The sequence below is a fragment of the Amphiura filiformis genome, unplaced genomic scaffold, assembly GCF_039555335.1.
Source record: "Amphiura filiformis unplaced genomic scaffold, Afil_fr2py scaffold_44, whole genome shotgun sequence".
In the NCBI taxonomy this organism is placed as follows: Eukaryota; Metazoa; Echinodermata; class Ophiuroidea; order Amphilepidida; family Amphiuridae; genus Amphiura; species Amphiura filiformis.
Genome location: NW_027305508.1, coordinates 905405 through 931268, shown reverse-complemented (window position 1 = coordinate 931268; position 25864 = coordinate 905405). Strand labels below are relative to the sequence as shown.

Genomic DNA, 25864 nt, shown 5'->3' with positions numbered 1-25864 from the left:
TTTGCTCCACAACGCTGTTTTCCCCAATGAAATCGGACATTAAGCAAAGATATTGAGTTCGTATATAAATTCTGGTATTATAAAATTGGAAATTGAGATATCGGCCTTTAAAAATAATATTGACAATGTCGAGAGTAGGAATTACCTTGTCTCAAAAAATACAAGATGCCAGTTATATTCCGGTCTGAAACTATCAGACAATATTTTGAACATTAATAACATCACAAATTCGCAACAAACCCAAACTATTTTTCCATTTGATCCTGCCCAAAAGTGTATCCTTTTGACATGACACGTCACATATGATAACAATCAAAGAGAAGAAGACATTTTAAAATATTAAATAGTGAATATTCTCAGTCATTCAGTTGTTAGAATCACACGATTTTGAATTAAATCAAATACTGTTATATAGGCAACATAATTATGTGACACTTTGTGACGACTAGGGATCGTCTTGATGGCCCGGTGGCAAACTCGTGCAAGTTAAAGACAAACAATCTAAAGAAAAACGCTCCAACTTAGTGTATGGATTAGTGTGTGGTGACGCTGATTGTTCTGCTGCATATGTTGGTGAAACAAAACAAGCCTTGATAGCTATATAGATTCAATCAACATAGGAGGCCCAATATAACCAGATAATCGAGGCTCAAAACTCCTCCGTATAACTCCACCTTAAAGACACTGGTCATAATATTGACACCGAGGACGCAGTGATTCTCGATAAGGAGGAACCGTGGCATAGGTGAGGCATCAAGGAAGCCATCTGGGAGAGAGTAGAGCCCGGGAGTAGAGCAGCCGACACTTAATAAGAAAGTGGGACTGAGAGACACAAATTATCTCAAGCATGGGTCCGGGCCATCAAGACGATCCCTATCCGTCTCAAAGTGTCACATGACCAGCTCAGCGGTCTGATGGTTTCAGACGCAACGTAGCAAGTTGCAAAAAAATGTAAGTTCAAGTATTTGATTTAATTCAAAATCTTGTGATTTCTAAATATTATTTGATGAAATAAATGAACTGCTATGCCCTCTTTGTTAACGGGGAGGTATGGTACATACGCCTTGAATTAGATTTAATTTTCTAGATAAATGGCGCATTACAAATGCTTATATATTATTATTATTATTATTATTATTATTATTATTATTATTCGCTATGAAATGATCAATATGCAATTTTGCCAAAGCTCACTACCATTCGTAAGATGCTGTACCAAATCGCAACTTGGCAGGTAAAAAATAGTTGATAACCTTAACATACACACATACACAGACACACCGGTTAGTGTTTTCAGGCGGTATAGGTCACGCGAGACGTGACGTTCGAGCCCGCGTTCGAGGCGCGAAAATACAAGGCTGACAGCCCCATTCAAAAAATATACGGTTAGCAGTTTATAAATTGAAAAACAACATACTTACAGTGTGGTACATTGTCGTACCCCAACGATTTTAGAGTAAGATAATTTTGTTTGGACACCACATAACAAATTTAGAATTGTTTGTGAAGATTTCATGATTATGTGTTAATCCAATGGCGACGTGAAAAATGGCGATATATCGCATCCGCCGCCACCTGGAACTTTTATTCGATCCCTATCGACCCCTACCGGGGTATGAGAGATACAAATTACAAATACACAATGTAGATGGCGTCCTACACAATTACCGTTACACTAGCCATTATTTTCATTATCGTAACTAAATAGTCATCTACCTGTAACGAACTTCATTGTTAGTGTCTGCAAAATACAAAGGAAGTTATTCAAGTTTCTTCATATGAATTAAGTACCCATGGAAACCTTTGAAAAAAATAATGTACAGATAAATTCCGGGGATATGAGTCATTCCCTGTCATGTCAACAATATTATTGACATTATTATTTTTCAATAGATTGCAGTCGGGATTGCAGTGAACAGATATTTACCTATTCTGGACCAGTCCGTTAACTTTCTATAGATATAGAAAATATTTGACATATAAATTATAACGTACGCTCGTACACATGGGCTCCTTTTACCATGCAATTTTGCGTTAGTTATGTTCTTTATTAAAGCCTTAACGATTTAGGTCAAATTTTAATTTGATCATTCTTTGCCAAAAGGTTTTAAAATATTATTAGTAACAATGAGCTACAATGTAAGGAAAGTTTTCTGGTCATTTTAAGTCAAACTAATGAGGTAAATTGAAAAAACAAACAAACAAACAAACAAACAAACAAACAAACAAACAAACAAAAACTTAGGTCCTACTTATATACTGCGCCAATAAAGTATCCTTACAGTTGGAAAAATAATCACAATTCCCAAACTGAACAATATTGGGGTAAATTTGTTTTTTTAATAGATGCACTAGCTGATCCTGCACATTATGACACCACATTGAATCCATTGTGACTTCAAGAAGCAAAGTTACAAGCATTTGATTAGACAAATGATGGGGAGATCGGCCCAAGGGAAAGTTATGAAATCTCGGCTGAGTGAAAAAGTGCGCGAGCAGAAATGTAACATTATATACACAGGCCTATTTACATAATTTCCTATGACTTTAAACAAGTGACCATGCTCAAATATAAAACTAGAGAGTTTGGTCATTGGTGTGCACCATCAATTTTGAACCTATGATCAATGTGCTAGGCAACAATTCACAGTAAACATGGCAAATTCCTCCCATTTCTGGGAAATTTCAAAAAAACAATTCCACCAACCCTTAAAACGACAGTTGGCATGCTTCCGTTGTTGAGCCAACCTTCAATGATGGTCGGTATGCCAACGTCGAGCCAACTTAAACTAGCCAACTTTAAAATGACGGTCAGTACGCCGACGTTATATTAGGCTAACGTTGTTGTGCCAACCTTAAAATGATGATCGGTATGGTCGGGTCAACGTAGTTTGCAAACGTTAAAGTGACGGTAGGTACGCCCAGGTTGGACCAACGTTGTTGTACCAACCTTATAAATGATGGTTGGTATGCCAACGTCGAGTCAATGTAGCCAGCCAATCTTAAAATGGCGGTCGTTACGCCGAGGTTGGGTTAACGTCGTCGCACAAACCTTAATATGACGGTCGGAATGCCGACATCGGACCAACGTTAGTAAACATGGTAAACTGTTTATACTTTTTCTATTTACAGGGCGTAAGTGTACTATGAAAGCTCCACTAGATAAAATTATTGATATTTAAATAATAATAATAATAATAAAATATACAATGCTTAGTAATAGTATACTGCGCCAATAAAGTATCCTTACATTTGGAAAAATAAACACAATTTCAAAACTGAACAATATTGGGGTAAATTTTTTTAATAGATGCTCTATCTAATCCTGCACATTATGACAACACATTGAATCCAATGTGACCTCAAGAAGTAAAGTTACAAGCAATTGAATAGACGAAGGTCCCGTTTTAAAAGTGACAAACTGGCCTATACAAGGCGCAAAAAGATTCCAACAAGCGCAACAAAGAGACAATACAGTTTCTTCAATGAAGCGTTATTTAAAGCAGTTTTTATTTCAGTTTTTACTTCTCTGTACTTTTCATAACTTTCATTTTATTTGTCAGTTCTTTTGTTTCAGTTTTTTTTGTTCCTTTTGTTTTAAATTAAAGCCAAACGCATAAATTAGCCATTCACCACTCTCAAACCAGATTTGTGGTCTGTGGAGTTTTGAATAGGCCATCTTGTCACTTTTGAAACTGGACCTTCGCCTAATCCAATGCTTGTAACTTTACTTCTTGAAGTCACATTGGATTCAATATGGTGTCATAATGTGCAGGATTAGACAGTGCATCTATTAAAAAATCAAATTTACTCCAATATTGTTTAGTTTGGAAATTGTGATTATTTTTCCAAGTGTAAGGATACTTTATTGGCGCAGTATATAATATAACCATAATAAATTTATAGGCCTAATTTTAATAATAACAACACTACTACTTACAGCTTTTGAATTCTTTTATGTGATCGCGTTTAATCAAGGATTTTCGAGTAATAATATACTATGGTTTAATTAACAATATTCGCAAAACGATATTCAAAGCAAAGCGCAACATTAGGTTTCATTGCATATCATTGGTTTTTACATGAACACAGGACATTGATTTAAATTTACATCTTTTGTTGCTGTATGTTGATGCAATCAGTAGTATTCCACATTGTCTCATTCTCGCTGAGTCATAATTACTGAGACTCCAATGACGAACACAATGGAGAAAACAATGAAACTAATAGCATCAATGTAGCGTAACCAGGCCAGTTTGCGCTGAAAAAGGACAAAGAAAATAAAAAATTATCAAAATGTTGATTTTCATTCTTGGCGACCCGATTCATGGGGTCGTCTGGTATTCCATGATGAAAATTCAGATACACCATGATGACGTCACCAACAAAAGTCTTATACTCCACAACTTAAGGTAGGGATGACCAATGAACCATCAACTTGATTAGAACACTCCCATAGACATGCAGGGAGCTCAGCTGTGCACAGCTTGCACAGATATTTCTAAATTGAGCTCATTCTTTTATTTTTCTGTAAAACTTGGGGAAGTTAATGCCAATTATAATTTGTAACTATGTTGCAAATTACAGCAACATAACTTATTTCGTTTTCCTGTAACTGTAAGTGCGAGTCAAAATTGGTCCATCGCCACAGTGCGCTTAATTGCCAGTGGCTGAGTTCAGCACTGCTCAAGAATGGCACAAAATATTCAGATCAATAAGATCAGGTGAAAACCTTGGCCTACTGAGCTGTATTTTGGCAGAGTTGCCAGTAATACCTCTATCATACCCTCTGTAAAACGGTTAAAAAATTGAACTAGTAGATCTCGAGTTACAAATTAAATCACCAGCTTCCCTTTGGAATTTCCATACTCCTTTCGAATCATGTTAAGAAGACACCTTTCTGAACATAAATGTAAAGTTTCGTGCTCATTCGATGTATTTTTTACCTGATCTCAACCCTAAACGTTTTCTTATATTTAGGCCTATACCATGTACAACTTGCTGCTGGCTATACCTTGTTTAGGACTTTCAAAAGAAGTACCTGAATGTGCAACCATAACTGTATCAAAATAGCCCGCGAAAGTCATGCAGGTAACTCCAAGGTCATACATTGAATTGGTTTGAATGAGGAATACTATGGGAACCCGCGCCTTTTGTTAGAAGTCACACATGTATGAGAGAAGTGGATAACATCGATTGTTGTGAATGAGTCAATGAGCTTCAATGGCACTTAAGATTTTGTTTGCATACACCTACTAATTGGTAATATTAAACCCAATAACATTGACATTTTTGGTTGTGAAAAAAAAGTTCACCTGGACTTAGTGCAATTTTGATTTTGTGCCATATCGGCCATTTTGGATGATTTTTGGCAAATGTTCTCTAAATGCATGATTTCAATGCCTCGGTTTGAAAAAAATTTATGCCATTGACTAGTAAAGTGCCATTTCATAAGAAACCCCTTTGATACTTTCACAATATGCTTGTTTCATGTTTGCATATATGTTAATATAAAGAAATATATAAAGGTAAATATATGCTTATGCCAATTTTGCTCCTAATTGCTATTTTTGGACTACAGATAAATATTGAAAGATTACATATAAATATTGAAAAATAAAAGAATGAGCTCAATTTTAGAAGTATCTGTGCAAGCTGTGCACAGCTGAGCTCCCTGCATGTCTATGGGAATGTTCTAATCAAGTTGATGGTTCATTGGTCATCCCTAATTCCCTGTCGTAGTGCACGTTAGTAACCATTGGTTACTGCTCCAAGCCTGGGCTCATACACCTGTTCCGAATTTTGATATGCCATAGCCTTTGTGTTGTGATCATTTCGATCAGTGGTTCGTAACAAAGAAAGCGTGATCCAGTTGACCTGGCAACGGCCATATTGTAACGTGCACTACGACAGCGAATTGTAGTAAAAGTAACATTTGGTAACTACGGTGTCCCACTAGGGCCATTATTTTTCCGAAAAAAAATGGGGGAAATTACTTTTTACTAGGATAAATGTTTTTCAGGGATAAACATTTTTCTGGGATAGATATATTTTCTTGGCTTTTTTCAGGGAAAATATTTTTGGGATAAAGAACTAGGGAAAATGATTTTCTGGGATTTGTTTTTTCTGGGATAAGTAAAAAACTTGAACTGGTAAAAATCAGTTTATTGGAGAAATAGTTTTCTAGCATAATTGTTTTCTGTAATAAATACAAAAACTGGGAAATTTCTGGGATAAATATTTTTTCTGGGATAAATATTCGTTCCTGGAAAAGTCTGTTTATGGGCTCAATATTTTTTCTTCGAAAAGTATTTTTCTGGGAAAAATATTGGCACCATAGGGTAACATTCTATATGGGAAGAGTTTGGTTCCTAAAGGCGCTAACTCCAAAGACTGCAAATTCTACTTACACTTGGCATGCTTGGTGGTGTTACCAATGTCTTGTCTCCACTGTCACTCTGACTGTCTCCATTCGTCTTAATATCTTTCAACATGATATCACTATCCTTCCGGCTCCAAATACCATTGACCTTGATATTATACGACACAACCGCCATAATAGTCGCAAAGAAATCCACGAATAGAGAAAATGCCAGGAGTTGCCCAAGAATCGTCTCGCCAGTACCCGGCACGGTGATATGCAGTAATGCTATCAGAAGCAGGAGACATAGGAACAGAATGCTGCAAAGTGTAATCTTTTCATTAGAAGCAGCTGGGATTAAGAATGTAGCCAAAATTAAGAAACTGCTGAGAACCGATGGTATAATAAGCTTAGCGGTATATGCATTGGATTGGCGCTTCAGACCAATAGTGTAAGTCACATCTGCGAACCCGTAGGGGGCTACAAATTGGCTATAAGGCTCGTTCCTTTTGACAGTAAATGTGGTCACCTGAAAGTCTTTTGCTGATTTAACTAAGGATGCATTGGGTATCACAAAGGGATATGAGGATGCAGTTAGATTAACGAATTCGGTGGTGTAAAGAAAAGAACCGAATTCGATATTGCAGGATTGTTTGTCGTATGGGAAGTACGTGAGGTCCATGTCGCAAATGAATTCTATATGTAATGGTTGGTTGAAACTTACTCGGCCTGAACTCAAGACCCTTAGTTGGCCATCGGTCGGTTCCTTCACCGTTACACTGAAATAAAATAAAGCGGGAAAACACGTGACTGATAAACCACAGGCCTGAAACCAAACCATGATAATAAACTTTCACAAAGCTTACTTGCTTCCCTTTTCCATGTCTGCTAACAACGATATTTCCTAATAATACATGTTGTAACAGTTGTAGACATTTCACGGAAGTCCAGTTTAAATTTGGACTCGCTTTAACTTATTATGCTTACTATGATGAGAACCTTTTACTATTTTGGACAGACTGTATTCTCTCACTATTAGAAAGATTACTGAATAGCATCGTTGTGTCACAAATCAGTGAATAAGTGTACCACCACTGGTGTTGTTGGCATTGACTTGCATTGTAATTAATTATCTTCACAGCATTGATTCTGATGAATCAAGCAATTGGAAAGCTTAATATATACAGTTAGCAGCCTGGACAACCGATTCTTTAGAAATGCTTAGTCGCGCTAAAAGTCGATCGATACATGTTAAAATCAGCACAATTCAGAGATACACCTTTTTGCTATGAAATTAATTATCTCGGTCTAATATAAAGCAATATTTTTTTTTTCTTCAGTAATGTCAGTTAAAAACTTGGTGCTTGGATATATATATTTTTTTAAATCCTGGTGTTAAAATTAAGCATCAAATTGTGTCTTTTAGTGTGATATTTTTGATTTTTATAGGCCTTGAGTTCGCCTGCGAGCTTTTTACGGAATTGTTTTTTAGCGTCTCAAACTAATATAGTTTGCTAAAGAAAGATATTTCCCACCTCTGTAACGCACATCGTGTGGGTCTATATATTATAGTTTTGTCAGAATTTGCGTTTTATTTTACGCTTTTTCCTTCATGCTCCGAAAATGTCAAACTTAGTACTTTTATCTCGTGAGCAACCAGCAGAAATAGTCTATATTTTCATTGTTGTCATCCAGGGCAATTTTCCATTGAAAAGCATATTGCCCGACCAGCGATTTAGTAGCCCAAATCCCCAATTGGCTTTTCTGGTAAATGAGGTGAATTTAAAAAAATTGCTCCCGTGATAGCCTGCAATTTCAATTTATATGGATTCCATGATTATGAAAACCATTTTGTCTGTCTGTTTGTTTGTTTACCTAGGTTAGTCCGTATTTGGTTTATTAGCGTCTCAAACTAATATAGTTTGCTAAAGAAAGATATTTCCCACCTCTGGAACGCACATCGTGTGGGTCTATATATTATAATCTTCTGTCCCTCCTATCTCCAGGTGAATTTTGTATGACCTCCCCCCCCCCCCCCCCCCCCATCGCGGGTTGCCATTTTCATGACACCCTTCAGACTTGTGTTCGGGTTTGTTTTTAATTTGACATGTAGGCGTATACCTAAATGTATTATGCTATATATTATTATGTAATATCATGTGCATGCAGGCTATGGGGTGGGGTGGGTGCAGAGGTGTGTGAGGTGGGTAGTGGGGGTGTATGTGGGGAAACTTTGGGGTGGTACTCAACATACTTTAACCATGACTTCCAATGCAAGGCTTATTGTTGCCACAAATTTTTTTTTTTTCCCTTATGGTTATTTATAGGTTTTTATAAACTTCCATGTTTAACCTGGTATTGTTTTGGCTGCTTCATTAGGGCCTATGACTTTCGGTGGGTTTCCAAAAGCAGTTTCAAACAAACACAAACAAAAGGCACCATACCCAGTCACACAATTGAAACACTACGTCAAGTATTAACATCCAAGTTATTCTGTTTTTAGGTAAGCAATTTTAAATAATTGCTTCAACAGGTTTTTTTAAAAACAAAAACCTGACAGAGGGAGAAGAGGGAAGAGAGATGGAGAATCCATACGATATGCAATACCATACGATTATATTCAATAAGCCTGGCAAAAATTGTCTATTTGGGCCCCGCCCCCCCAAGTGCGGGGAAATTTGGTGGATTTGGGCCACCGCTCCATACAGGCTTACCCCCCCCCCCCCCTTGGAAAAAATCCCAGCTACGCGGCTGTGGTCAGGAGGAGCGCCATTAGGTCTGGGAATTTCGTTGCTATATTGAAGTTCTGGCAACACTGTACCCATGCCGGTATTCCTATTAAACCCAGGGATATCGATCCACAATGCTAGTATTAGCTTTTGATTTCACGCGTTGATTTTGAAATTTTTCAGGCGGGAATAAAAAATGATGAAATCAAAACGGAAATTCTGACAAAACTATGATATATCGCTCACGGTGATGTGCGTTAGAAAGTTGGGAAAAATCCTTCATTAGCGAACTATATTACTTTGAAAAGCTAAAAGGTTGATCAAAAAAAAAGGCTCGCGGGCAGAGTTTAAGCCTATCAAAATCGAAAATCTTACACGAAATGACTGAATTTCACGCCTAAGTTTAACACTAGGATTTGAAAAAAAAATACAGTATCAAGCACTACAATTTGACCTGAGATTTACTGAAAAAATGAAAATGATTGCTTTTTATTTGGCCGAGAAAATAAATTTTACATTGAAAAGTTGTAACTCAAAATTTAGCTAATTTCAACACCAAATTCGATCGTTTGTATTGCCTCATTAAATGACTGAGTGAGTCTTGCAGAACAAAAGAATTGATTCTATTTGAAATATTTTGCCAGGTGTTTATCTTACCTATTCTCTACTTGAATATGCGGAACCCATATGGTATTTCGGTCAATGGTTATTACTTGTGTACCATTGTAATCGTCTGCTCTCCATTGCAAGCGATGATCGAACCAAAACTGTAGAAATGAGAAATTGTGTGTTAGTTTCATACGCGTCTTTAACAGTTACCATAGGGTATTAAATAAAAGGCACTAAATTAAATGCCCACGTGACCCATGGGCGCCGCCATACCCGGGGCCATACCAAGACCACCAAGTGATCAGTAGATGTGCTACAATGTTAAGGGATCTGGAATGAGCGATTTGAGCGTTTCGGCAGTATTTTTTGTGGGACATGAGAGTACATCAGAAATATCGAATTGCATTCTGAATACGAAGAATGTCTTTCTGATATCAAATAATTTTCATTTTTTGAAATTCACGCTATAATACAAATTTTATGACAAATTATTAAAATATGATATTTTTCACATTTTTGATATATAACAGTCCTCGAAGTAAATTTTATAAATTTAATGATATATTCTTAAAGTGTATGTAGCTGGGAGGAAAAGCCGACGATCAATTGAAAATTTTGACCTTTCATATTGAAGATATGGATTTTTTCCCAAAAGACAATACGAAAGGTCAAAATTTTCAATTGATCGTCGGCTTTTTATCCCACCTACATACACTTTCAGTATAAACCATCAGATTTCAAAGTATCAATTTTTAATCATTTGCCATAAAATGTGTATTACATTTTGAATTTCAAAAGTCAAAATTATTTGATATCAGAAGGACATTCTTCCCGGGCATTCTTCGTATTCAGAATGCAATTCGATATGTCTGATGTGCTCTAATGTCCCACAATAAATACTGTCCAAACGTTCATACCCCATCCCTTAAGGGATAGGAATATTTCAGACAAATATCATCAAAATTGCTGAAAATTTATAAGAACTGAAGAGGTTCATCAGGTCTGTTAATTAATCAGCTATTTAGACTTTAATTTGTCAAGACCAAGTGAAGTGAAAAACTTACGTTTTTCTGCTGACAGTTTCGCCAGAAACCTTCTGGCTTTCTCAAAGCATTGATGATGTTATTGATCCATCTGCTTGGAGCAGGAACCTTGACCGGATGTTTTGATTTTCCCGGAAGTAGTATGTCTGTCTCCAGCGGTAGTCTTGAGCAGAGGATCAAAGATGTAACTCAGAAAGAACGTGCCGTCGTCTCTGTTCATGGAATGGTTCATTGTCCCATATTGACAAATGTAAACAAGCTGGATTCAACACTGCCAAAGATCGACATGTCAAGAAAATTGGATGCCCTCCGAGAGAAACAAAAACCGAATAATGAACCAGACATAGATCTCAGCGGCACGCAATTAAAGAGGTGGGTAGTAAACATCTCTAAATATAAGCTCAAAAAACCTGAAACATCGCTTTTGGCTAAAGGCCTTAATTTCGCCATCGCCCTTTCGGAACTTCCAATTGTGGATTTGGTAGTCGCGACTGAGCAGGTATGTCAAAAGTTGCCGAATGCGGAAGCCACGGTTTTACGAGCCGAAGTTACTGGCGCGATAAAGGGTTCAAAACCACCCAAATCTAACATCACAAAAGAAGAGCAACGGGCCCTAAATGATCTAAAGAAAAACAAAATAATCACCATCCTTCCGGCAGACAAGGGAAAGGCCACAGTGGTCATGGACAGTGTAGATTATGATGAGAAAATCAATGTTTTGCTTTCTGATTAAAAAACATATGAAAAGCTAGCTACCGATCCTACTGCCAAATACAAGAAACAACTTATGACAATTCTGAGCAAGTTACGTGGTGAAGTCAAAATTACTTAAGCTCAATATAATCTGCTTAGACCATCGGAAGAAGTGACCCCCCCCCCCCCGTCTGTATGCCACCCCCAAGATTCACAAACCAGACAATCCCCTCAAGGTAATTGTTGATTATACTGGTAGCATAGGTTACAACACCTCTCTTGGATTGGCAGATATACTGGCCATAATTATTGTTGGCACTTCCATCCACCATGCAAACAATTCCCAACATTTGGCTCAAGATTTAGGTGAAGTGATTTTGGAAGAAGACGAAATTTTTGTGTCACATGACGTAGTATCATTGTTCACCAACACCCCGGTAAACCAAACGCTTGAAATAATTAGAGATCGCCTTTCTCGCGACCAAGATCTTAAAAATGGAACATTGCTTGAAGTCGAGGACATCATGGAATTAATGAGCTTCGTCCTTACTACAACCAAAGTAAACTCAACCCAGAAAGTATCGAAACGATTATAGTTGGCCAGATATAATATACCGGGAAGTGAAATATATAGCAAAAACTTATTTAATGTTTATAAAGCGTAGCTTTCTCCTGCGCATTTTGATACCTCTTTTGTAGCTCTACGATATCATTTGGTTGAGTTATGGGCGCTTGAGCGGCTTCAAGTCGGATTTTGAAAGTTGCACTAAGCTCCTGTTCACCCCAAGGACAAACAAGAAAGAGAAAGAACTGCCAATTGTGTTTATGAGATCCCGTGCAAAAGTTGCCCCCAAACATACATCGGTGAGACCAAAAGACAATTTGGCGTCCGCATGAGTGAGCACAAACGGGAAGCATAAAAAGCGGGCCAGCTTAAATACACACGCTCCAAAAGAACGAAATCTCTTACAGAAATAAATAAGTCCGCAATTACTGATCATGTGTCAAGGGAAAACCATATCATAGACTGGGACAGTTCATCAATCATCGACAGAGAAGAAAATCGCAGAGCAAGATGAGTAAAGGAAGCGATCTGGATTTGCAAGAGAGGGGACAAGACCATGAACAGAGACGAGGGCATGTTCTTTCTGAGTCACATCTTTGATCCTCTGCTCAAGACCACCGATGGAGACAGGAATACTACTTCCGGGAAAATCAACACATCCGGTCAAGGTTCCGGCTCCAAGCAGAAAGATCAATAACATCATCAATTCTTTGAGAAAGCCAGAAGGTTTCTGGCGAAACTGTCAGCAGAAAAACGTAAGTTTTTCACTTGGTCTTGACAAATTAACTCTAAATAGCTATTACACGAGAAGTAGTTCATTGGTAGAGCACCAGCGCAGTCACCTTTGGAGCCTTATTTCACCCTAATACAGATGAACACTCCATTATAATGCCTCTTTGAAGGTGCCTCGGGAAGTATTTCTTGAGCTGCATATCTCATTGTCTTGGGTAGGCATCAAACAATTCTCTGAGGTCTCTGGACTTAGGACCAGACTCTGGTGGGTTAAACCGGTTTTAGGGACCCCAACCGTTCCGCTCCCCGCATATTCCAGTGCTGACACGAACTCCATCAGCCGAAATGATCCCGAGCACCTGCATACACACCAACCATTGTGCAATGAGCTCAAAAGCACATATCCTCAGACGTTGCGTCCACAAAGCAGGAATCTCTGAGGTCTCTGGACTTAGACCAGACTCTGGTGGGTTAAACCGGTTTTGAGGGATAATAATAAAGAAGAAATCACTTACTCGAAACAGAAATCCGTTGGCAATGGCTAACTCTTTTGTCTCGTCCTATTTTTGAAAAAAAAAAAAGAATAAAATTTAAAACAACACACTTGAAAATAATAATAGTATCCATATCAAAACAGACCTTCTAGTATGTATTTCAAATTCCAAGTATAATTATCACTTATTTATTTTGTGCTGTGTTCAAGCAAAATCAATCTAAAGTCGGACATAAGTCACATTCTATTATAGAGCGCAGAATTAATCGTCCATTTGTGGCCGAAATGAGTAACATGTAATTGGCACCTATGCCGGGAAGGACTGACCTATGTCAATTGAGCTCACTGACATGATGTACCACTTATGCGTAAATTTGTGTGACCATGCACTTCCCGATAGTATAATACTGGGGGAGCTAGAAGCACCCCGAACCCAACCAAACCAATTTTTTTAGGTTCCTGAGATGACCCCAAAACATAATCACGATGTTTCCAAAATTATAAACGGGCCCCAAAATTTTTTTCCAAATGCAGGTAACCACTATAAATTACCATATATGAACACAATTTCTGAACCAAACTAACCTTTTTAGCTTAATTAAAGAGCTCAGCATAAACTAAAGTTGATATCAAGAAAAAAAAGTCCCAAGTGTCAATGTATTTTCAAAATGGCGCCCAAAATGGTTATAAAAACTATAAATTTGCACGTTTGACATGCGGAATGAGTGACCTTTTGCAATGTGGAAATTTTGCCAGGTCTACTTTTGACTTCCTTGTGATTGTGTCACCTTCACCCACCATCTTCTTCAACATAAGGGTCCGAACCGAACATTCCTGAAGTCCCTCCTTCGATAAAGCATGGCTGGATAAGGCAACCATAACAGAAGAGGTCATAGAACTAGTTTGGACAGAAAGAGCTGTTCTTCATTCACGCCTAGAGGAACTCTTAGTATATAGATGTCACAGAGGAAGAAGAGGAAGACGTTGATGCACATTAGATGACACTGTCTACATAGAATCTGACTTCTCAGATATGGAAGATTCTGACTCTGGAATGACTGGTAAAATGCTAGAAAGATGAGCAAATACTATTACTTAGGTGGAAATTTATTTATTTATTTTTGTTCAAAAGAATATTTGTCACATATCTATTTTAGCCTTATTCAGTGTTATTTTGGGCCCCCACACATTTGTGGTGCTTATGTTACCATCCAGAAACAAGAGTCTCGGGGGCCTATGGACAAGGAGCAATATGGGGCCTTTTAACATCTCCTTTAATAGCCTTATCCCTTAGGAAACAACCTGGAAGTTCGACGAAGTCCTATAAACAAAAGTCCTTTCGCTAGGAGGCTGAATCCATCCCCTCCCTCTAACGTAAATGTGAAATATCGAAAATGCCAGTATTTTTCTAGGAAAATAAGAAAACGAAGTGGGCCAAAATTATATGGTTTAATTAGCCATAAATTGGCAAATGGCCATTTGCGACTCCCTTTTCTATCTTTAATATACATGAATTTTGCCGGGCTAGAAATAAACAATGAAAAACTGCATGGGCTGCAAATTTTGATTTTCAAAGTGCACTATTGAAATTATTTACAATAATTTAATTAGCTACCTATTTTATCTGAATTAATTTGGTAAACTATATAAATTAATTCATATGTTTCCATGTTTGCTGAAGTCTATAATCCTTGGCCAAAATGTATGATTATGACTTTTGAAACTTTAATGACTGCAAAAAAATGGAAGACGAAGTCTGTTCATATTGTTATCATCATATTAACTAAATTTAATAGTCCTAAGTCTACCTGTAACATGTGTAATGAACGTAATTCTTAGCTATACAGAATTCACGGGTCATTTGATCATTATGAGATTATTCATGCGTCTTTTCATGAATCAAGTAGTCATGGAAACCTTTGAAAAAATAATGTATACATAAATCCCAGTATATAAATCATTCCATGTCAACAATTTACATATTCTAGATAGAAAATATTTGACATTGAACTTAGGAAAAATTGCGATTATATCCCCGTACACTCGTACGTACAAGGGTCCTTTTACCGCCATTTATCTCAGCCTCTTTACTGTGATGTTCTAATGGACATAGTGCGGTTTTGTCCACGGCAAATTCACCGTGACCTTTTCAGCCATAAACCCGCTTAGTGAGGATTAAACCGAGATATGCAGTACTAAACCATTATAGTAATCGAGTGTCCAAATTTCTTACCACGTAATAATATTAATCCAATGAGCGATCGAATTGTCCGCTACGGTCGACTAATCCAATCGATAATGACGCTATTGACATGTACGGGCGGAGCTCCACTGACTGAGTTTTGGGGTATTTTTTACTGGTTTGCTATCATTTACTCATCAAGGCGGTCCCCCGTTATTATAAGGACTATGCTAATAATTTAAAGATTGACATGTAGAGAATAAACCATACTTGATTGACAGAAAGTACTAAATTTGTACCTATTACGTTTTCGTGGCACCCCTCTTACAAATGCGACCAAGTCAGGGCGGCCCGGTGAAGCAAAATGTGCATTGGATTAACACGGGAGTTTGCATAAGATGTAGATTTCCTTTCTCATACAAATGTATGCCCCCCCGTTATTAAAGCTTATACCGGATTAAAAATTCAGATATTTTGAAAAGAATTAGTAATTGAAAGATAGAGCAAGTACTAAAATCATAGCTTTTATACTTTTTGATATATGATGCTAACTAGTTCATCTCCTATATCTACAACATAGCGTTACCAGTACGGGTCAATTACCTATTGTGAGTGCCCCTGTGTTGTGTGCATACATGTAGTTAACAATAACTGCATGATGGGGATTTTAATTCAAATTCTTTTGCTCGGGGCCCTGAACCCTCGGGAGTCGGGACCCATGGATTTTGTCCACCCAGTCCACCCGCTTGCTACGCGCCTGGGAGAGAGGGAGGAGGGGGAGAGAGGGGAGGAGGGGAAGAGAGAGGGGGGATCCATACGACATTCAATACCATACGATTATTATCAATAAGCCTGGCAATAATTATCTAATTGTCTAATTACCTATACATGTTGCGAGCGCAGCGAGCAGGAAAATTTGCATATTTAAGCGTTTCCGTACGGTTTTCCGAACCTTTTTTTTTTTTTAATTTAAAAGGCGCCCCATGAAATGATGAATGTGTGCCAAAAATCGCTTGCCCCCCTCTCGGCTTGCTAAAATTGCTTGCCCCCCCTTTCGGCTCGCCAAAAATTTCTTGCCTCCCCCCATTTTACCCTCCCCAGGGGTCATAATTATTGCACAGCGCCTGAGTCGTTCTCCATTTGGTCAGTCTCTCTTCGTCTGATATCTTTTCGCAACAAGCATGCAGAATCGGGGGAGTCAGCCCCATTTCGGATGTTGTAGACCCATAAAAACGCATCCATGCAGCACGAGGAGATAAAATAATACGCGGCATACTACCAACGGACTGACACTATGAAATCGCTAGAGCAAGGAAAATAGAAACTGGTTGCATTGCTTTATTGTTTTGGACGTCTGTGATCATGCCGGTCACGTTGGATGGGTTGGTCAGCTGTCATACTGTGAAAAAGAAGCCAACCGGGAACACGCATTCATTAAAAAAAATAGCATTAAATTAGTACATGCACATCCCGTGTACTGGAAAACCTTAATTCTAGAAATGAAAATACAAACGAAGACTTTATAATATTCAGGTTTTTATATAACTCATCAACTCATTATAACATGTCACTAAGCAGGTCATATGTCTTGACCTTCGCCTATTGTATTTGTTCATCTGTGTATGGAGGGCTGAAACTCAATCAATATTAGGGCGTAGTTCATTGAACTCACATTGCAAGTACTTTCATACTTTCATAAATACGCACTAATGGATCGACGTGATTGCATTGAAATACCTAATAAATCATTCATAACAGTCATGTAATCAATCGATATTGCGGACACTCTTCACTTGCAAACCATCAAAATTTGTAATCTTTTTGCGTTTGAAAAGAAACCACGTGAATAGAGTGCCATCTCAACGTCTACTCTATGTTACTACTCTTGATGCACGGAGGACACACCTGGTGTCCAGAGTTTTGGCAAAGGTTGTTCTCTGCTTCCCAGCATGCACTGCTCGAACAGCAAGAATCACATTCACAACTTTATTTTGATTATGTCGTCCATATTGTGATGGGAACAATAATTGATGTAATTTGCTGACACCAACGATAAATATTCCAATCATTTATCATTTACTTCTATTAAACACCTGTATTTCACACGCAATGTATTGAAATTAATTTCTTTTTTTCTGCATAATTCAAATCGTCTTTTATGTTTCTGTCTGCGCCGGTCGGCGTTTTCGTGCCTGTTCAAAATAAGAAATGTTCACCGGTAGCGACATTGTTTAGAAAAATTTGGAGCATTTTACCATATTGAGAAATTAAAGAACTGACCCCGATATGTCTTGTGTTACACAGAAAACAAATAATTATTATGATCTGCTTCAGAATAGGAGAATTAAACCAACCATTTTGAGTTTGGAAGATTGTTTTTCAGTCACGGCAATTTGGCATGGAATTATGAATATGCCTCTGTAGTTCTTGTTTTTTATGACTCTGCACATTGTGATACATAATTGAAGACCTGAGCGCAAGAAGATCGTAAGTCCACATGGCCCCTCAACATGTATACACTATATAAAGTTACGTATAGTTTCTTAGGGTTTTATAATGTTAAATATAATAATAATAATAATAATGTCGGTGATTTAACGTGCGCTACATCTAAGTACCAGCACACTTCAACAATTATTCCGCTGCCATTAGGATATATCAGAATCATTTCCGCTTCCACAAGTCCGCAACTGATGCGCAGGTACTCTCAGCTGACTTAGATTGTGATTACCCCCAGCAGCTCCCCATTTTACACCATTTTACAATTAAGCCGTCTTGCCCAAGGACGCAACACACTGGCCGCGGTGGGGGTTCGAACCCACAACCTTTCACAACATGTTCCAGGGTGAAAACATCATGAAAGGTTGTGCAAGATTTGTTTTGGGCCCTGAACATGTATAAAACATTACCAAACTATACGAAACTATACGCAACTTGAGTTTATACATGTTGAGGGGCCAAGTGGACTTACGGTCTTCTTGCGCTCTGGTCTTCAATTGAAGGTTATTCATTACAGGATAAGAATGGTAGTCACAAAATATTACGCTTCAAAAGATTTGTGGCACGCTATTCAGATTTACCTTCATCAAAATGTGCGCACCTTGCCATTGCACTACTAGAAATAACAATAACAGTATGACACACAGTTTTCAATCTGTAGAAACAAAAGGTCCTACCAATTTTGAAAGGACAAAGTTTGACAGGACAAATTTACGTGAATTTCATAACGGAATATACTAGTCGGTTAGGACATACATAACTGAACGTTACTTAGTTTTGTATGGAATGTGAGAAACGTTGTGTAAAATGTAAAAAAGGAAAAGACAGAAAGTTAAACTAGAGATAATTTGCGCTCACAGAGCGCAGACAATCGCCAGGCATGTAACCCTTTAATGACCTTTTGATCTGACATTTGACCTTAATGTTTCCCAGGTCACAAGGTTTGTTGTCATCAAAATTGAGCCTCGTACCCATTACAGATGTCCAAAAAATGCATTTCTAAAATTTGACCTCTGCATGACCTTTGACCTGACCCCTGCAAAATGTTCCCCTGGTCATGAGATCTGTTATCACTGAGTTTGAGCCCCATACCCCTTACAGATGTCCAGAAAGATTTGACCCCAGATAACCTTTAACCTGACCCCTACAAAGTGTTCCAATATATTCCCCTGGTCATCAAGTTTGTTGTCACAGAGTGTGAGTCCCGTACCCCTTACAGATGTACAGAAAATGCATTTCTAAAATATGACCTCTGCATGACCTTTGACCTGACCCTTGTAAAATGTTCCCCTGGTCATGAGATTTGTTGTTAACGAGTTTGAGCCCCACACCCCTTATGGATGTCGAGATAATGCAATTGTAAGATTTTACCCCCTTAATGACCTTTAACCCCAATTCTTTGTACAACTTATAGACACTGGCTAAAGGCGATGCAGGTATGCAAGTGACGTCATTGTATTATGTAATTTGTGGAAGAAGAAGCATTTTTAGTGAAAATCACATTTTGGATGACCTTTGACCTCGAGTTGGTCATGTAACATTTGTGCCCCTACCCAATGGTCCTTGTGACCAAATATGGTTACATTGGCCTAAAGCATATGGCTACAATGGCTCGTTAAAAGTTTGACAGAAGAAAGAAAGAAGAACTGACCAAAAACAGAACACTCGCAAATTGGAAATTTGCGATTGTAAATAGACATTATGGATTTTAGTTTGACAAAACCAAGTGAATATTTGGTACTCACTACACTCCGATGAGTAGGACGAAATATTGTAGTGAGTACCAAATATTCACTTGGTTTTGTCAAACTAAAATCCATAATGTCTATTTACTCATCAGAACAAACCTGATGAATCTATTCAAAGAGAGTAAAATGTTTCAAATTCAGACCTTTATTATTTTTGTTGTTCTTGTCTTGTCTTGTCTTGTCTTGTCAATTTATATTGGGTCGCAGAGAAATGAAACTAAAATATAGGAATTACTGTATGTTTTCCACAAAATTAAAGATCAATAATGAATTCAGATTCATATGAAGCGCTTTAAATACTAGTATATTGCAAAGTTCAATATTTAAACCAAAATATTGATGTTTTTTAATAGTTCCGTTCATGCGGCCCTTGTTACGTTATGTGTTGTACCGTCAAGGTTCAAGTTAATGAACAAGTTTAACATATGGTGTTAATAAAATTGATTGAATTTTTCAATTGTTGCAAAACACTATTGTTGTCATGTAACGACCAATTCGTATACTGCTTAAAACATATTGTTTGGTGCTGGATGTGAACTTTGTGCACCCAAGTTCTGAAAGATTCTACTGTAAAAAGAAAAACGAGCTCGTCATCTTTGTAAGATTTCAACGGTTCGTTGGCTTAAGTAAACTGACGTACTGTTAAAGGAAGGTGACCCGATATTTGGAAAATCAAATTCTTTAAAACTTACGTATAACATAAAATGTTGTCGCTTTCCAGTATTCATGCAAAAAGAACACTTTTAAGTGTTTAAAAATGTTTCTTGTAAACATGGTAAATGTGAACTAAATGAATGATTAGGATTGAGCTATGTTTCATTTGGCAGAACTTGATAATATTTTTAATACCAAAACATTAGTGCTGTATTTTTCTGGAATGGGGAGTATTTTCACATATACAGTGCTATTAATTTACCATACATATTTTAAAAGAGTCATTTTTGATATTATACTTGACAAAATAGACATGAAAATGGTTAAATCATAAGCTCACTTATCCATGATTTAAAAGTGATTGATCATAAAACAAAAGAAACTATAAATTAAGAAACAACAACAACAACAACAACAACAACAAAACAATATTGCAAACAGCATTTTTAAAAGAAATTGAACTAAAGCAGCAATTTAGTATCTTGTAGTCATGTAGCTTGCTTGATTAAGGTGGTACTACACCCCTTGATAAATTTGTGACTATTTTTCTCAAAAACTAATAATACACTGGTAACAAAAGTTATGTATATAATAGGGGCAAGGAATCCAGTCACTACACTGGAATTTTAGTGACTCAAGACAAGCGGTACGTATGATAAAAAAAAGAGGTACCGCTAGAATGCGCATCATTTCTTAATATATATAATGAACCACTTGTCTTGAATCACTACAATTTCAGTGAAGTAGTTGGATTCCTTGTCCCTATACATAACTTTTGTCACCAGTGTCTAGTTATTTTTGAGAAAAATGCAAAATTAGTCACAAAATTTATCAGGGGGTGTAGTACCACCTTAAAATGGTTGGTCCGTGCGGAGATATACTTGAGTCCTAATGGAACCAGGCTCAAAAACTAAATGCTCTTAAAACCCATACTAAAAAAACTAAAGCATGCTAGGTTTGCTGACCTATATGGAAAGAAAAGAGAGAAACAATTTAATGTGAAGATAAAGATCAAAGGAAAAAAGCCACTTCCAATAAAATCAAGTGCATTTTACTGTCAGCCTCTTGGTCAAGAGAAACTGCCATTGAGGCTATTAGCTAAACAAGTAATTGTACACACCTGGAGTACAAACAGCCTACAGATAATCTGCTGCTTCCACAAGTTGTGAAAATGTGGTCTATTGTACAGTGCAGGGGGGTCATAGTGGAAAGGTGGGGATAGACTTTGGGTGCATTTTCAGGCTTATTGGCATAACTTTTCACAATTCTCTACGGGAGGGGGCATACTCCGGACCGACTGGTTAAACATAAAAACAAATAAACAAACAAAATCAAGACAGCCTGGACTGTTGTATCATAGACTCTGCAGAGCTCCGGAACTGCGGTTTTAATGATATAGGCTCTGTAATTGTAATGTGGGTCGTGAAAAAGTTCAGAGTGGTGAAAATGTTAGTGTTTCACAGATATAGAAGGAAACTAGAGCTACTGTGGCTCAAGAGCCACAAATATCAGGCGGCGGCTTCTGATTGACCTCATTTGACTTTTGACCATTTTTTCATGGTCAAAGATAATTTGCACAAAGTTTAAGTCCGATCGGGCCCATTTTAACATTTGATTTCATATGACCGTTGACCTCGGGTAACCTCAGGTTGCCTTTTAATGTTTCCTTCATATAAATGATGCTTTGTTTAAGCCCAATTGGGTCAAGTTTACCATGTGACCTCTTTTGACCTTTGACCTTGGATAACCTCAGGTTGGCTTATATCAATGATGATTTGCACCAAGTTTAAGCCCAATCGGGCTCGTTTTAACATTTGACCTTTGACCTCAGGTGACCTCCTCATGTTCCCCTCATGTCAAAGATGATTTAAACCAAGTTTAAGCCAAGTCGGGCAAATTTTAACATGTGACCTCATTTGACCTTTGTTTGTTTGTTTGTTTGTTTTATTTCTTCTTTAACCTGGGACACTCAATCAGTTGATAACACAATTAATCATCTGTTCTTCCTTGAGGCCCAGGGAACCTTTGACCTCCAACCTGTAGTACAATTTGGGCCAGTGGTTCTTCTGGCCAAATTTGATGGTCAGCATATAATTTAAAGGAAGAGCAGCATTTTTCACTAAATTATCCTTATTGACCGCTATATGACCTTTGAACCTTATCTGTATAACTTAATTCAACTTTGATCAGCCTGACACATAATTACCTCTAATAACCCCTACATGACCTTTCATCCCTAACTGTGTATAACTTAGATGGAGCTTGGGTCAGTCTTCTTGTGGCCACGTTTAGTTGAGATTGGCGTAAGCGTCTGGCACTAGTAGCATTTTTAAAAGATGGTTTGACGAAAGAAATGGAAGAAGAAGAAGATCTAGAGCTACTGTGGCTCACGAGCCACGAATATCAGGCGGTGGCTTCTGATTGACCTCATTTGACCTTTAACCTTGGATAAACTCGGGTTGACTACTCATGCTGTCTCAAACCAAGGATAATTTACGTCACATTTATGCCAAATCGGGCCCATTTAAATATTTGACCTCCTTTGATCTTTTCTGACCTTTTACCTTGAATGAGCTTTCATACTCCCCATGTGTCAGGGATCATTGTTCCCGTGTTGCAGGCCAATCGGAGCAACTTTAAATTTGGTATGACCTTTGACCTCAAATGACCTTTGCGGTTACATACTTCCCAAGTGTCAGGGATCATTTTCTGCAAGTTACAGCTCGATCGAAGCAACTTTAAATTTGATCTCACCTTTGACCTCTGATGACCTTTGCGGTTTCATACTCTCAAAGTGTCAGGAATCATTTCCCCCGAGTATCAGATCAATTGGAGCAACTTTATATTTGACCTGACCTTTGACCTCGGATCACAATTTCATAGCAACGCTTCCCGAACTGAACGTATTGCTAAGAAATACGAAACCGGTAATGTATTTGAATTACTGATATAATATTACTGCTTACAAACAGTACCCGTACACTTAAAACAAGCGCGATTCCCACTAGTAATGCAATATACCAAGTTGAATACAAAAGCGAGAAAAAGTAAGCAAATATTTGGATATATTTTCTTCTTCAGGGCGATTCCTGCCGGCTTTTTAACGGCTCGTTCAGCCTGTCAACATTCATACGCTGTGTTCATAGTTAAATTGTATAAGTTGGGGAAATAAAGTCGCATTGTGCCGAATAAAAGGTATCAAAATACGCAGAATATTGTTCATCTATTGACTACTTTATGTAATTTTATAGCTAGTGCCTAAGATATGGCCTTTGTACGGATACTTTTTGTGCATACTGCTACTTACAATGAAATCGAAGTAGCCCATGCCGAATCCCATCCCTACTTCAACCGGTCCATTGTCAGAAGGGACAACACTTGGGTGATAACCAGCGAGAAGGTCTGCAATGAGTTTTGTCTCCGAGTTCGTTTTGGATATTGTTTCTGTAATCAAAACACAACATGATGCAGTCATGTCTACAGTAGAATTCACCACGACCTTTGCAGGACTTAAACCTCATTAAAAGCTATTAAACCAAAATAACACTCATTGAAAACAGCTCAACTATGTTACATCAGATCTTCTCTGGTTAAATCCACACTACATATGTTTCTGTTTTACCTGTGTAATGAGCAATGAGCTGGTATTATATTTTCAGTTGGGTGAACGATTATAAAGCAAACGCAAGGTAACAATACTTTGTTCACGACATGAGACAATAGTGTGCATATTGTTACCCAGCATTCTTGAAAATGAGAAACATAATGACTGTGGACCGTAACACGGTTTGGAAATAATTTCTTCATATTTTTGGTGTTATCTGTCGTTTACATATCCTTCCTAAAACACCAAAGTGCGAATATTTCCAAACACCTAAATTAGCTAAATATTTAGGACATGTTACCACATGTTACAAAACAATATTTTCTAGAACTGCAGAAGAGTACTTTAAATATTGGCCGGTTATTTTTCACACAGTGACGTTAACAAGGCAATGTCCTATTACTTATAACATACACTAAAACATCAAAGTGCGAATATTTCCAAACATCTAAATTAGCTAAAAATTTAGGACATGTTACAAAACTATATTTTCTAGAATTTTAGAAGAGTACTTTAAATATTGGCCGGTTATTTTTCACACAGTGACGTTAACTAGGCAATTGCCTATACTTCTAACATACATTATTTATAGCGGTCACGCGTCAATGGTGAGAGCACTGTGTATTGTGTATAGGAAAACGGACAGTAACTGCAGTATGACAGTAAATAAATGGCGCATTGAAAATGCATACATTCCAGCACAGTGGGGTGGGGTATAGAATGAGTCAACCTCTGTGCACGTTATTAAGTGTAAAAGCTAGTCGAAAAGAGAAGGGGAACCATCCCCGGTTCTGATATGTGACCATCCACATCGAAACGCTCGTGTATAGTCGGCCCCTGGTCAATTTTGTTTTCTTCCGTGTTTAGAAAATATATATCATAAGCTTTACAATGATATATCATTTGACTTCAAACAATATCCAGAAGCGGAGCTATGGCTTGTTAAACTTTGCTCCTTCAGTAAAAAGGTACATTATTTTGATGCTTCAATATATCTCATTTTCTATATTGCTGGTACTAAATATCAAATGGTTATAATTGGCGGTCACTCCAAATCATCCCCAAGTCAACGAGGTTCAGGAATGTCCTCTCATTGTTAATTGTTGGTTAACCCACCACTTGAACAGGATTTAGCCAAAGCAAACAAAGACTAAAGCTATTTACTATAGGTATAAGCTTATTATCCTCTTCAACAATAGGATTAAAGATTGGTATTTGACTCAACTGAAATGAGAAACTTGTAGGACAATTATTAGGTACATTTTGAATACAAGCTTTTTGCACATTTTGGACTGTAAATCGAAATACAATTTGCCGACTTCACGAGAGGATTGAGATGGATGGTCACATATCTGAAATCAATCCTAGGTTCCAGGATCGTGCATACTGTGCACGTAAAGCCCGTGCGTCATACTAAATCAGTTGAGGTAAACACGTATATGGTTGGAAGGAAGGAAGGAAGATGGAAGGGATGTGGGGTGCGGGGTTGGGGTGTATGTGGAGGGGGTGCAACTCCTTATAAACATCTAAAAAAAAGTAACTAACGCCCTTAAATAATGACCATTATTCCAAAACGGGCTATTGTATTACAAATCTGTACAATGCGTTGGAAGCAGAATTTATTTCTACACATTTTGACACCACATTTGCAGCAATTGATTAAATATAGACAGCACAGCAGCATACATTTAAATCAATGTAACTCAAGATTTGAAAGTTGTTGTATTGTTGTAAGTGCAACTTTCAAATCTGGACCTCAGTACATTAAACTGACCGTTGTTTTATTGTTTTCTGGGCTATCGTATCAAATGAGATGTCAAAATGCGCAGAAATATATCCTGCTTCCAACACATTTTTCAGATTTGTAATGCAATAGCCCGTTTTTGAATAATGGCCATTGTTTAGGGGGGGGCAGTTACTTTTTTCTGTATTAAACGTGAAACTGTTGTTTG

General features: G+C 37.6%; 1 protein-coding gene across 1 annotated transcript; it reads right to left on the bottom strand.

Moving 5' to 3' along the window:
* Window positions 1-3934: 3934 nt before the first annotated feature.
* LOC140144165 (acetylcholine receptor subunit beta-like 1) lies at window positions 3935-23783 on the bottom strand. The gene is made up of 5 exons (XM_072165990.1): window positions 23616-23783; window positions 13248-13292; window positions 9748-9857; window positions 6411-7140; window positions 3935-4261 (listed from the first exon to the last, which is right to left on the bottom strand). Exons 1-5 carry the CDS (start codon window positions 23781-23783, stop codon window positions 4160-4162), a joined length of 1155 nt encoding a protein of 384 aa, XP_072022091.1. The 3' UTR covers window positions 3935-4159.
* Between the last annotated feature and the right edge of the window lie 2081 nt (window positions 23784-25864).

Bases quoted from the DNA above. Each gene is read 5' to 3' on its own strand.
- LOC140144165 (XM_072165990.1), bottom strand. From the start codon at position 23,783: ATGACTGCATCATGTTGTGTTTTGATTACAGAAACAATATCCAAAACG. The intron at 9,858-13,247 runs GTAAGTGATTTC...TCATTTCTACAG, and splicing joins CCAACGGATTTCTGTTTCGA to TTTTGGTTCGATCATCGCTT. The intron at 7,141-9,747 runs GTAAGATAAACA...ATTTTATTTCAG, and splicing joins CATATTCAAGTAGAGAATAG to TGTAACGGTGAAGGAACCGA.